Source organism: Eulemur rufifrons, chromosome 20, assembly GCF_041146395.1.
Source record: "Eulemur rufifrons isolate Redbay chromosome 20, OSU_ERuf_1, whole genome shotgun sequence".
Lineage (NCBI taxonomy): Eukaryota > Metazoa > Chordata > Mammalia > Primates > Lemuridae > Eulemur > Eulemur rufifrons.
Genome location: NC_091002.1, coordinates 31,387,623 through 31,401,510, shown reverse-complemented (window position 1 = coordinate 31,401,510; position 13,888 = coordinate 31,387,623). Strand labels below are relative to the sequence as shown.

The 13,888-nt window shown below is 38.2% G+C and overlaps 1 protein-coding gene across 1 annotated transcript in view; it reads left to right on the top strand.

Moving 5' to 3' along the window:
- The window catches only part of TMX4 (thioredoxin related transmembrane protein 4), a 34,619-nt gene extending 26,643 nt beyond the window's left edge, over positions 1-7,976 (top strand). The window contains exons 6-8 of the mRNA XM_069495925.1: positions 2,121-2,222; positions 4,069-4,132; positions 5,287-7,976. Coding sequence (XP_069352026.1) covers positions 2,121-2,222; positions 4,069-4,132; positions 5,287-5,657 — 537 coding nt within the window. The 3' untranslated portion in view covers positions 5,658-7,976. The remainder of the gene's footprint in view (positions 1-2,120; positions 2,223-4,068; positions 4,133-5,286) is intronic.
- The last annotated feature ends 5,912 nt before the right edge of the window (positions 7,977-13,888 follow it).

Here is a 13,888-nt window from a genome sequence, read left to right as displayed (position 1 = left end):
AGCTTGACTAATGGGTCTTTAGTAATAATTACCTAAAAGACCACAAGATGGCAGGGTTTCTTTAAGAAACTCAATTAAATCCCCTAAAGAGTTAAGTTGATACAAGAAAATTGAAGTAGAGTGTATTAAAATAAGAGGTTGTTTTGAAAGTACTAAGAAGTGTTTGACTCAGAATACAATGATTCAAAAGCAAATAATTTAATGAAAACTTAAAAATAGAAAGTTTCTTGAAGGTTGCTTTAATGATTTTACAGAAAGTGTATAAGACACTGTGCAGATGAACACTTAAAACTGCGCATTATTCATCCCCAAACTGTACATTATTCATGCCAACCATTTGAGTAAGGTAAATCACCAGATCCTTATAAAGTAAGTTCCAGAATGCACTGAGACAGACTGGCTTTCAACATCTAATTCTTTGGCATATTTCAGGGTTTAATCCTGATGATGTCACTGAGTCATCAAGAAAAGCATAAACTGTGTTTAATACACAGTGTTTTCCAAAGTAGGGAATTGTACAATAGATTTAGAACTTCTATTGAAAAGAGTTTGAATGAAACAATCTTTTGACATCTCAAATACCCTTTTTACCTACTGGGTTGTAAAATACTAGGTTACGCTTAACAAAAACAATTTCCTGGCTGAGCACAGACTAATATTAATGCTATCAGCAGAGGACAGATGACAGTTTTGCAAATCAAGAGTTTGTATTTCCTATGAATAGTCCAAGTATTTGATACATCTTTTCTTCATTCAACAAATACTGAATACTTGGATTATGTGTGTCAGTGTTGAAAATACTTGCTGAGTCTTTAGAGTTATCTCTTTTGCTAAGTAAGAAATTGTAGAGAGAGAACACAGATTATTCTAGATCAGTTACCAAGCTTTTTTGCTTATTTATTTATCGTTCAAAATTAAGCCAGAATAGCTAGGCACAGTGACTCAGACCTGTAGTCTAAGCCACTTGGGAGGCTGAGCCAGGAGGATCTCTCAAGCCCAGGAGTGTGAGACCAGCCTGGAGATATAGGAAGACCCTGCCTCAAGAATTGAGCCAGAATAAAATATATTATTTAACTGTATAAATTACATAAACTAAGAAACCAGTGAGAATTATTTAGATTTTGAGAAATATGAAAATAACATAAACACTTGGACTCATTTTCATTAACCTTATTGGTTTTAGGCAAGGAATTCAGTCATTATCTCTTCTTGCTGGTGATATTTAACTTGGAGCCATTTTGTCCTGTGTCTAGTAATTGTTTGGATTATAGTTAATGGCTATTTTTTGAAGTTGTGTGAGTCTAAAACAGCTCACTAAATCCTTCCTCATGGGGAAGCATGGCTCCTGCAACTCTGTCTAAGTGGCTTTGACTTTGAACTAGCAGGTTCATATATATAATTGCTGTTTGATTTAGTATGTGAATACTTTCTAGCTAAGATTGTTCCTCTTCACTCATTTTGAAAGTGCTTGTCATCAAATGGAGTCCAGAGGAACAGTGAGCAGTAAGCACGAAGGGATGTTCACTCTCCTCAAAGACTGATGAGATTTCATTTGCTCATAATACATTAGCCAGAAAAAATATTTCTGCTGTCTAATGTTACATTTTATGTTTTCTGATAATTTAATAAACCTTTTTAAGGATGGATAGATGTAGAGCCAAGAGAATCTGATTAGAAAAAAGAGGCATTCTAAATTGTTGGTGTTCTGTGAATCGGAATTCGGTTTTAGTTGAAAATTGATAAAGGCCAAAGAAATTTAATTTTTTTATGCATGCCATATTATGAATAAACATTGAGATATATATAATTATTAGGGGAAGGAGACCAAAAAAAATCTGTCATAATGGAAAAGAGAACTAGCAAATCTGTTAGATTTCTGTCCAGATCATGAACTATAAGGAAGTAACTCTTACTAGATATGACCTTGATTATTAGTCTCAGTTTCCAGTATAATAAAATTTGACTTATTTTTTAGGAATCATTTTAGATATATAAACCTTTTGGGGAACTTATATATGTACAGATGATTTGCAGATTTGAGTTATAGCTAGAAAAGGAGATTCAAATGTTACATGTGAATTTCATGACAAGTAAATATTTTTGTTTTCTTCCGATTACAGCATCTTCACAACTATTTCATAGGGACCCTTGGAATTCCTGCTTGGTGTTCTTATGTCTTTTTCGTCATAGCTACCTTGGTTTTGGGCCTTTTCATGGGTCTGGTAAGAGATAACCAATGTTTTTTCCTGTCTTTAAAGCAAAATGGATTTCATGTAAAACTAAAAGGCAGCCAAGAAAGGAAAAGCACATGAACAAATATTCTTTTGCGTGTAATCTAAGCAGTTAAATCATGTTTGCTTTTTTGATACTGCTTTCAATTGTAATGTGAGATATAATGGAAAATTCATTAAATTATTGTCCCCTAATACGGTCCTTGCCTATTCTGAAGATTCATAATGTAGTGATGAAAAGATAAATAGACACTATTTGAATTGATAGTTTCCAAGACAACCAAATCAGCTGTGATTTCATACCTTGCCTACTTGATCAGAACACTGTGGTGACAAGGCTGAAGTTTTGAATTTGTTCCTTTGGGTAGATGCAAGATATTTTTCTTGTTCATAGCCTCCAATTGAACTTCTAATCCTGACCAGCTGCTTATACATACACTCTGGTTTTCTCGAGGTGGGTTTTGTAAGATAATGTAGATAAAACAACATAATCATTGCTGTGGAAAAAACATTTAAGAATCAAAGCACATCATCATGTCTTCTTTGGGAATGAAAATCAGTATCTAGTATGTGTCTGTCCATTTTATCCCTAGTTGTTTTAGATGAGAGTTGGAATAATATATTTGGTTACGTAACTATATAGGCAACTATAAATGTTTTAGCATATTTTATTTTTTGTTATAAATAATTTTTGTCTTTCTCTTAACCTTCTCTTGATCAGTTTGAATATATTTTAAACTAGTATTAGGATAAGAAGTTACTAATCGCAGAGCTCCTAAACACTATATGATAGGAATAATTGATGATTACTAAAAATTTATATAAAAGAACAAACTTTTAAGTAAGATTATCTTAAAGTTCTTTTATAAGAAGCTGGAAGATAACTTTATTTAGCAAAACAATAATAAGTTTAATGTGATGGGTATGGTAATTACCCCGATTTGATTGTTATACTGGGCATACATGCATTGAAGCGTCACATTGTATCCCATAAATATATGCACTTACATAAATATATAGTTATTATGTGTCAGTTATAAATAAAAAATAACAAAAATTGTAAAAAACATTATGTCCTGCGAATAGCTGGTAAATCCGTGACTGTCACATTAAAAATGTAAGGTTTTCAACCTCAGCCTTTTCAGATGGAAATGTTTTTCTCTTTGCTGCTCAAATTACAGCCTGTTTTTCCCCAACCCACAGAAGCTCCCTGCATCTCATTGCTCCACCTCCTGATCTCCTCAGCCTGGCATTTAGGGCTTTCTCTGGATCCAAGAGCCCCCGTGGTGATCCAGCTTGGTGTAGCTTTAGCAGCCAGGCAGCTGGTGCCACCCGTCCTCTCCTGCCTGTGTGGCGCAGGGCCTTACATGTCCCCTCCTTCAAACAAACTGCCACACTGGATCCTTCCCCACCCCACCGCTGGTTGTAACATTCCCGAAATGTCCTTCCACTCAGTGAGGGTTGCCCGTTGGTGAGGAGCACCTCATGTACAGAAGAGTTGTGTTTGTCCAGAATAGTGTTTTTTTTTAAAAAGACTTGTTTTAGACTTGGCTGATAATGTCTATTTTCTCATAGCTGATTGATTCATCTATTTATAAAGAGCTCTCTGTGGACTTTTGACTTTGTGACCCCCATTCTAAATTAATATTTTTCTGTATTCTGCCACATTTGAAAAGTAGGAAATTCTTAATTATATCTTTGTCTATGCTGAAGATTTTTGACCAGCTGCTAATTATTTGTCTGAGAATATCTGGTTATAGAAGCAAGGCCTAATTTTGAGGCCCTTTGGTAATAAATGTCCTATCTACTCACCGTAAAATCATTTTTTTCCCTTCAGATCTTGGTGATAATATCAGAATGTTTCTATGTGCCACTTCCAAGGCATTCATCCGAACGTTCCGGTAAGTACAATAAGCTCATGCGACATAGAGTATTTTTGGAATTCTGTGATGTGCCCTTTTGTGCTCACATAGACAGTGGATTTTCCCTCTGATTTGCTAGCTGACCAAACCATCACCACTACCAAATTCCTTAAAATATGTTCTATAATTAGTAGGTAGATTTGAACAAAAATATTTTTTTCCTCTCTTAAATTAAGGAATATTTCATTCTGGCAATTGTTTTTTCCCTTTAGGCCTGTGCTCTTCATTAATCAGGGACATCATTTCCTTCATTCAAACTAGACCTAGAAGGGAGGGAGGGAAACCCACATGTGCCAGTTCCTCTCCTGAGTCCTTTAAAAGCAGTTTCCCCAAATCCTCACACTGGTCCACACTGTTTCTGGGACCAAGCGGCCCTGGATTCTCATGTCGTTCTTCCTGACTCTTTGAGACTGCATAAGGACTTTTATGAGACTTTGTAATTATTGAATTTTATGTGGGAGTTCTCATATTTCTTTTTAGTTCTTGAAGTTTTTGAGGCTTTGAGATTTCCATAGATTATTAGAAAATATATTATGATCCTTAGAATTCTTAAAAGTGACAGAAATCCAGTATAAAGCATCTTCGGGAAAAAAATGAAAATGTATTAGCTCACATCCCTGAAAAGTCCAGAGATGTTCTAGCTTCACGCACAGCCCAAGTGATGTTGGGGTTCTGCCCCCGGTGGCTCATTCAGTGGCTGTCCACAGTCCCAGCTCACATTTTCTCTATTTAACAGTCCTTGAAGAAAGAGAGGCTTTTCCTCCTTACTCTGGCCTAGAACGCCTGGGGAGTACTTGGATTGGCTCAGCTTGTCTCATTTCTGAACCCATTGCCATGACCAGTGGGGGTCAATGAGCCTTCCACAAGGTACAAAATACAGAGCATGAAGGAACTTTTGCTGTCCCTGCCTACATGCTCTGCCAAAGTCCACGTGGTCAGTGAAATTTCCAGAGAGGGACGGAGAAGCCCTGAATGGGGCTAGGCAGATGCCAGTTGTCCTGTGTGATAGCACAGCTCCAGTGTGGAAAAACTTTCACTTCCTCCATTTTTTCATTTCATAGCTGAACACACTCAGCTGATTACGGAATTACCATTGTTTATTCAGAGGCTGTTCCTCTCTCTTCCCTCCACAGAGCAGAATCAGAGGTCAGAGGAGGCTCAAAGGGCTGAACAGTTGCAGGATGCAGAGGAGGAAAAAGATGACTCGAATGAAGAAGAAAACAAGGACAGCCTTGTAGATGATGAAGAAGAGAAAGAAGACCTTGGTGATGATGACGAAGTAGAGGAAGAAGAGGAAGAAGACAACCCGGCTTCTGGGGTGTATGAGGAGAGGAGTGATGCCAATGACCAGGGACCGCAGAGAGAGGGCAGCGCGGCCCAGGGGGAGGTGGAACCTGAGGAGCCTGAAGAAGACACCACTGAGCAGCCCCGCTCAGCTGACGCAGAGCAGGGGGAGGACTCATTGAGGCAGCGCAAAAGTCAGCATGCTGATAAGGGACCATAGGGTTAATGACGTTGTTTCTAAGAATACAGACCAAAAGAATATGTCAGCTTCCCTCTGGTCTGCAGTTTAAACCAAACCCTTAATTTTTTTCTAAATAAGCAAGCTTCTTGCTTAAAAGATGATCTCTTGTCATGTGGTCTCATGCCAGTAAGCGTCATGTATGCTAAGGAGAATCTTTCAGGTATGACAATCATGATATGGAAAGACAAACATGATGGTGATGTTAGGATCTGTTCACGGACTTGGGATGGGGATAAGTTCACTCACTTGGGGCTAGCGAGTCTTGACCAGAGGAGGCCACCCCCAGCCCTCCTTAGCCCCTTCTAGAGACAAGGCCACAGGCCCCATAAAATGAAAACAAAGGAGCCTTGGCTCTGAGCATCCTCACTGTGCAGCAGAAGTCTTGCTTCCTTGTCTTGTGTTTTTATTTTCGTCAAATTGCGGGAAACATCAGGCACCATAGTGCATGAACACTTTTAGAGACAGAGATTGACAGGGCCCTGGATTTAGAAAAGGGCTCTGAAATCATCCCAAACCTCTAAGTCTCCTTTGTGGTGTTTTTTTCCTTACCTTTAATTTTTTTTCAACTCTTTCCCCCTGCGCCTACAGGCTCCCCACACTCTGCACAGTTGTTCCTTGGTGAGAGGACTTAGCAGCCAGGTTTACATCAACCATGTTTATTCTGACTTAAGGGTTTAGATAATCAGCAACCACAACCCAAGAAGTTGTGACTGCCAAACATCTCGAACGAAATGTTGTAACCATAAGAGATTCAAAAGGAAGTAGGGATTTTACAGGACAGATCTTTTATATTTTTTGGCCAAAATGTAGTAGTTTTTTCCAAGAAGTTTCTTTAGCAATATTCTTTTTGAAGCCAGAAGCCCTCTAAGTATTGCCAGCACAAGGTAGTCTTGTGAAGAAAACTCGAATACTGTGTTGTTTTGTTTCCATCTCAAGGGGTTCCCTGGCTCTTGAACCACTTTAATAATAACTGGAAAACCATTTCTGGTTTTCCTTCGGTGATGTGCTTTTGGTGAAAGAATTAATGAAAGTCAGTATCTGGAAATGAAAGATTTGATTTTGTTTCCATCTTTCATAATCTAAAGAATTATATCTTTATAAATGTCTCAATACTCAATCAACTATATGTATCTAGGGAGCCCAGTTTCCTTTAAAAATCCATCCGTCTACTTCTCTCTTACCTGATTTATGTCTCAGAATAAATTCATGAAATTAGATTCCAGGCATATGAAAGATGCCTAAAGTTGATTCTATGCCCCTTGGGTCCAGGAAAAATAATGAGTACAGGTATATGAAATTCTAAAAGTTTCTGTCATCTTTAAAAAGGAACATGCAGTATATTTCTATCTGGCTGTTTAGATAACCCTTTCCTTGTATTAACCGTGAACATGGGGCTCACTGGTGAGGAGAGGTTCTGAAACTCTCTGCCCTCCTGTGGTTGAATGAGACTATTGCAAACCTTGCACAAAGGAGGTTATTCTTCTGACAGTATCGATTTTTAGAAACAGTTATTTTTCATCTTTCCAACTCAGTTACTTAATAGCCTCCTTGCCCAGCACAGTGAAGTTTGTTAAGAGTCACCAGTTATCGTGCTGTTCATTCAGCAGTTCAGCCTCAAGGTTGAGTACATCACAGAACTGATGGCCTGGGAGAACCTTGACAGGGACCCATTTCTGCCCCTCCTGCCATGTCGGTCTCTGACACATCCTCACCCAAAGTGCCACAGTTCTGGTCATGGCACTTCCGTCTCCCTGATGCCAGGAATCTTCTCTGGATCAGAGCTGAGCTGGGCCTTCCCTCCTGTCCCTGGATTTCTTTCTCTCTTAATCACCTGAAACAAAGTTTTCAGAGAACAGTAAGTTCAAGGTCCAAGATACAGAGTAAGTTTTATAGTTTAGTTTTTCTGTATAATTCTCTCCTCCAAAATTGAATTATTCTTATATTTTTTTTAGTGGAGTATTTGACTAGAGGAGAAGGCATGCAGAAATACAATCTACCTTGGATTTGCTAAATGTAAGGTCAGTTTCCAACTAGTCTCCAAATAGTATGAGTATTCTGAATCTGAAAATCTGACATCCCAAATATTCCAAAATATGGAACTTTTTGAGTGCTGTGATGGCTCAAGTGGAAAATTTCACATCTGACCTCATGTGACCAGTTGCAGTAAAAACACAGTCAAAATTTTGTTTCATGTGCAAGATTAAAATCTTCTATTACCTTCAGGCTATAGGAGTAAGGTGTATATGAATTTCATGTTTAGACATGGATCCTATGCTCAAGATATCTCATTATGTATATACACACATTCCAAAATCCAAAAAAATCTGAAACATCTCTGGTTCGAAGCATTTCGGTTAAGAGATGCTCGACCTGTATCTAATTATGTAATAAGAAAAATGCATTTTCTTTTTCAGCAATACTTTAAAAAAAAAATGGAGGGTGAGACACAAAACATCTTAGAGAAGAGGACCCGTTAAAAGTTTAAGTATGTATCCATTGGAACCATTTTCTCCTGATTTTCCCTTTTTTAACATCCTGGCAAATGATGGGTTATTTTTTACCAATCAGCCTGATAAGTACACATCTGATTTAATTTCTTTCCACTTGAAGGCTTTAGATTTGTTTTCAATACTTAACAAATATAAAACTGAAGGAAAAAAAATCAACCTAAAATAATTTAAACTTGAAATTAGATCAACATTTCAATAAGACTTTGGAGATTTTTCCTGTAGATAATATATTTAATCTAGAAGTCAAGTGCTTGGAAACATGCTTGTGATTTAAAAAAAAAATTAAAAATCAGGCTTCCCTCTATTGCAATGCCAGATATTTAATTACAGTATGGTAGTTTGTATGAATTAAAATTAAGAGAATGAAATGAAAGTAACTGGATTTTGGAGTGGGGATGTGCAGTGCTTTATGTGTGGGTAGTTGGAGCAGATGCCTTTTCTTTGATTAGAAGGAAAATTTGCAAGTTCTGATTACCTTTTTATTTTTTGATTATTCATCTCTTGCTATATCTGCTAAACCAATTCAGCTTACTTAGAGATCTCATATTGAAGCAACATGCCAGCAATCCCACTTCTTTCTTTCCCTTTGAAGTATAATCATTGGGTGGGGTTGGAGAGTTCACAGGGTCTTGCACTGCATGGGCACATACAGTCTCATCTTGCGCACAGGAGCCCTGTCTGTTAGCCACAGGCCTCTTGAACTGCATAACTTCAAAATAACTACTGTAGTAAAAAGTAAATAAGCTTCAACTGGGTTGGCTTTTGACAGTGGAGAAAGGCAAATTTTGACTTTTTATGGCCAAAACCTTTGTTGCTAGCTATGATTTTGCAACATGATTTGGGTATATTTAAGTCTGCAGAATCTGATTCTTGTAACACCTTCAGGGTAGATGATAAAAATGATTTTTAACACGAGTACTTACCATGTGACTTTTTATTACCGAGTCCCTCAGGAGTGGAGCTTGTATTAATATGTTGTTTTACAGGATGGGAAACATGGAAGAATCTAAAGAAAAATTTAAAAAAATAGAAAGGTGGAGAAGATAGGGTAAACTTATATTTCAGCATAAAATCTTTGGTGTGAAGTGAGAAAGAAGGGGGAGACTCGTGCTTGGCTAGTGTCTATCAGTAGGTTATCTATGTCCTTCATCTTGGTGTTGCGTGTTATGTCTGCCAGTATTACAAATGTGTGGTTGACCCATCCTGTCAAATACACCAACATTTTGGAAAGTACTCCTGCAATCTTTTGTGCCAACAGAAAGGTTCCTTTTTCTGTAATATCTCTTTACCTCAGTCCTATGTTTTGATTCCCTTGAGAAGATTATAGCTTGTCTTGAAAAAGCCAAATGTGGTGTCAAGTCTGATGAACCCTGATGGGGCAGCTTTCTGAATAGCTGTCCTGAAGCAGAAAGGTCACTTGCAAGGGTTCTGATAGCTTCAGCCTAGGAAGTGGCCTTCAGATGGCTTCTCCTCAGTAAAGGTTTACGTAGACTGTGACACTCTGTATGTGTGACTCATACAACTTTGACATGTTTCCAAAGTAGTTTAATCATATTTTTTATTAGGCAGCTTCGTGGAAATACAATTTTTATACTAAAAACATTGCTTATGTGTACTGCAATGTGTTATAAATTTGTTATTTATATTCTTTGTAATAGTCTTGATTTATTTAGCCCAGTGTATTTATTTTTCTCTTCGTGTATTCTCTGCTTCCTCAGACAGCATCTGCAGCAACTGGAATGAGAAATCAAGATAATGTGTTTCAAGTACATTGCCTGAATCACGAATCATTTGATCTCAGTATTGTACATAATCCTTGATCCTAAATGTTTTCATTTTATTGTAAATTCCCATTTGCATCAAAACTTAATGAAAGTGATGAATAAGTAAAAACAGTGGCATATTGCTTTTCATATAAGTATTTTCACAAAAGCCATTTGCCTGGGCAGTAAAAAATATTACTTTGTTAAAATAATTTTCCTCTGTGTCCATCAGTCTGTTCGTACTCTCTCTCTGTCTTTGTCCCTGCCTGGCTTGGTGAAACCCAAACCATGTGCCCTTTAGCTGCTCTGGAAAGTGCACTAAACTGAAGACGAGTTCAAGGATCACAGCCCATTGTGTCACCTGTAGAAACTCTTTGTCCTGACCTCTTGGTCTCCCTCTGTCCTGAGGTCTTAGGGGAGGCCAGGGCTGCAGCAGATGGCAAGGGATGCTGCTAATCCTCCAAGACACTGTGGGCTGACCTGGTCTCCTAGGGCTTTCAGGAAACATTCTACATCTAACCCTCCCAACCACTAGCACAGTGGAAAAGCAGAAAGGAGGTGAGGTGACTTCTTTAAACACCCTCAGAGAATGAAAAAGCGCAGATTTGATTTTTCCTTTTGGAAGATATAGGAGGATGTGTAGTAAGAAGACAGTTATTAAACTTGCATGCCACCAAGTTCCTCCCTCAGAGGAACTAGCTCAGAATGCTTCTTTGTCTATGCAGAGAAATCTGTTATCTGTTATGCTGGATCCGCCTACATGACCTTGATTATCCATCCTTGGTGGGAGCAAAGCCTGCAGCTTTGAAACCAACAGTGCTGACTTATAAAATTCAACTCTCTACTTTGCTTTAATCTTGAAGGCTCTTTAAGAGATATGTTTTATTATAATAGGAATTCTTTTCTTAGAACATGTGAACTTCTTGAAATTGATAACTGTATTAGGCTAGTCTAGGCTGTGCTAATAGACCCCCAGATCTTAGGGTCTTTAAGAACAAGAATGTTATTACTGTTTCACAGAGTCCAGGTCGGGCATCCCAGGCAGCCGTGGCTCTGCTTCCTGCAGGTTTTTCTGGGGTCTGGGTCAAGGAAGGCTTTGCTGTCTAACATTTACTTATAGCAGGTTTCACATTTGAGATTTCCAGTTTTTGACAAATATCCCAAGTTTGCCAATCCCCCCAGTAAGATGCAATTAAGACTCTGTTGAGGTAGGACTCTGTTACCAAGTAAACAATAAGCTCAACTTGGTCTTCTTGACAGGTGGTTTTGGAGCTATTGTGGGAAGCCAGCATTGAACATGGGCCTCGGTGTTTTTGATTTATTAAATGATACTGTTGGACGATATCAGTGACTCTCACCTGTGGTTCTATACTAGAATAGCTCTGCTTTTAAACATTACAGATACTGGGACACTACCCTGATTTCACAATCGTTTGAGCAACGTGGGCTTCAGGAATATGACCTGTGCAGTCCCTCAGGGCCCCATGCCTAGAAAGGGCCGAATGCTGGGTTTAAATGCTATGCTGCTGTTATAGTTTTGAAATTACTAATAGCTTGTGAGTAAGAGCCCTGCATTTTCATTTTGCATGGAGCCCTGCAAATTATGTCGCTGGCTCCGCCTTTGTGAGGTAAAGCATGAGCATTTTATACCTCTTCAAGTGGTTTGAATGTGCAGCCGGGATTAAGAAACACAGGGCTAGAACTTCTCTTTGAACTATGAGACACAACATAGCTGGCATTTATTGTGTGATTGTATAAAGTGCTTCACAGGTACTATCTTGTTAATCTAAAAGGTAAGATTTGAAGCCAATAAATCTTAGTTCATAGTCTGTGTTCTAAATCATTGTTACAGTCATGTGTTGCTCAATGACAGACATACAGTCTGAGAAATTCATTATTAGGCAAGTTCATCGCTCTGTGAACATCATAAAGTGAATTCACATAAACCTAGGTGGATAACCTGCTATACACCTAGGCTATATGTGGCCTATAGCTCCTAGGCTGCAAACCTGGACTGCATGTCACTATGATCAACACTGCAGGCATTTGTAACATGGTGGCAAGTATTCCTGTATCTAAATATATCCAAACATATTAAAGGTACAGTAAAAATATGATATTATAATCTCATGGGACCACCATTGAATGTGCAGTCTATCCGTACATGTGTTGACCGAGACATTGTTATTCAGTACCTGACTGTATATTGCCTCTGTTAAGGAACCAGTTCCTTAAGCAAATATCTGTGGAATACATCTATATTAGTTTGCAATTATACTACTGTAACAAATTTTCACAAAGTTAGTGGCTTAAACTACACAAATTTATGATCTTCCATTTCTGGAGGCCAGAAGTTATGAGTCTGAAGAGGCTAAACTCCAAAGTGTCAGCAGATTGCATTCCTTCTGGAGGCTTCAGGGAGAATCTGTTCCTTTCCTCTTCCAGCTTCTGGAGCCTGCCAGCATTCTTTGGCTCCTGTCTTATCACTCCAATCTCTGCTTTCATCATCCCATCGCTGCCTTCCCCCACATACACCTTGTTGCCTCCCTCTTACAAAAGCCTTGTGAATACATTGAGGGCCCAATTCAGGATAATCTCTTCATTTTAAGGTCCTTCATTTAATCACGTCTGCAAAGTCTCTTGGCCATTTAAGCTGACATATTCACAGGTTCTAGGGATTAGAATGTGAACAGATGGTGGCAGGAGTGTGGGAGCATTATTCGGGCTGCCATGGCAGCCTGTATACCTCACTCAGTTCTGGACACTGGGGATTCAGCTGTGGAAAAGAGAAATAAACCTATGACTTCAAGGAGCTCATATTTTTGTAGGGGACAATGATAATAAATAAACACATAAATTGATAATATAATTTCAGATGTTTTTATACTTATACGTACTATGAAGAAAATAAAGCAGGATAAGGAGCAGAGCTAGGGAAGGAGGATGCAATTTTAAATAAGGTAATCAAGGAAGGCTTCTCTGAAAAAGTGCCACTTGCCCAGAATTTTGGAAGGAGAAGGAGTCAGCCCTAGAAAAGTCTACACAATAAGAGTTTCTTAGAGATAAAAAGCTCTGGAGCTAGAATAGGTTTGATATCTTCAAGCAAAAATGTATATGATGGGAGAGGCAGATTATTTAACACTGTGACGTTTACCTAGTAAGAACATGGGTTTTATTCTAAGTGTGATGAAAAGCCACTTGAGGCTTGAAAGCCAGGAAGTAACATGGATTGACTTAAGTTTTTAAGTTTCATTGTGGTCCACAGTTCAAGTGAGAGAGGTTGGTGGCGTGGACCAGAGCAGTTGGAATACATGTTTTGTTTAATGGTAGGAATTGGGATATAATTTAATGTCAAAGTCAGTAGGACTTGTTTCTGGATTAGATGTAGATGGTAAAAGGGAAAAAGAATTAGTAAGGTTTCCTAGGTTTTGGCCAGAGCACGAGGGGTAAATGATCATGAAAGATGAAATTAATGGGGTTAAACTGCTGTTATGGATTGAATGTTTGTGTTATTTTGCATTTCCATCAGACATCTACAACTTACACAGTTCTAAAATAGCTCAAAGATAGTGACAACTAGCATCAGATAACCTGTTGTGATCTAAACAATCATAGTTTTCCATTGAACCACATATTTTTTTCCTACATATAGGCACTTTCTGTGAAGGAATATTTGTTAGTTATCCATGGAACCCAGTTTGGGAAGCTACTTTAGGACTGCTTTTCTCTAATTGTGCCAATCAAGGGAAATGAAAAGAGGCAGATATAAAGATTATGTGTCTCACTAGTCAAATTTGAATTCCAGGTACTGCTCATTTTCTATGTATCTAAACATTTTGAGAACTTATGTATCCTTTATGGGCAGGAGCTATTTAACATTATTCAATGTTGATTTTTGCAGCAGTCAGTACTGACTCCAGACTGAAAGAACCAAAAA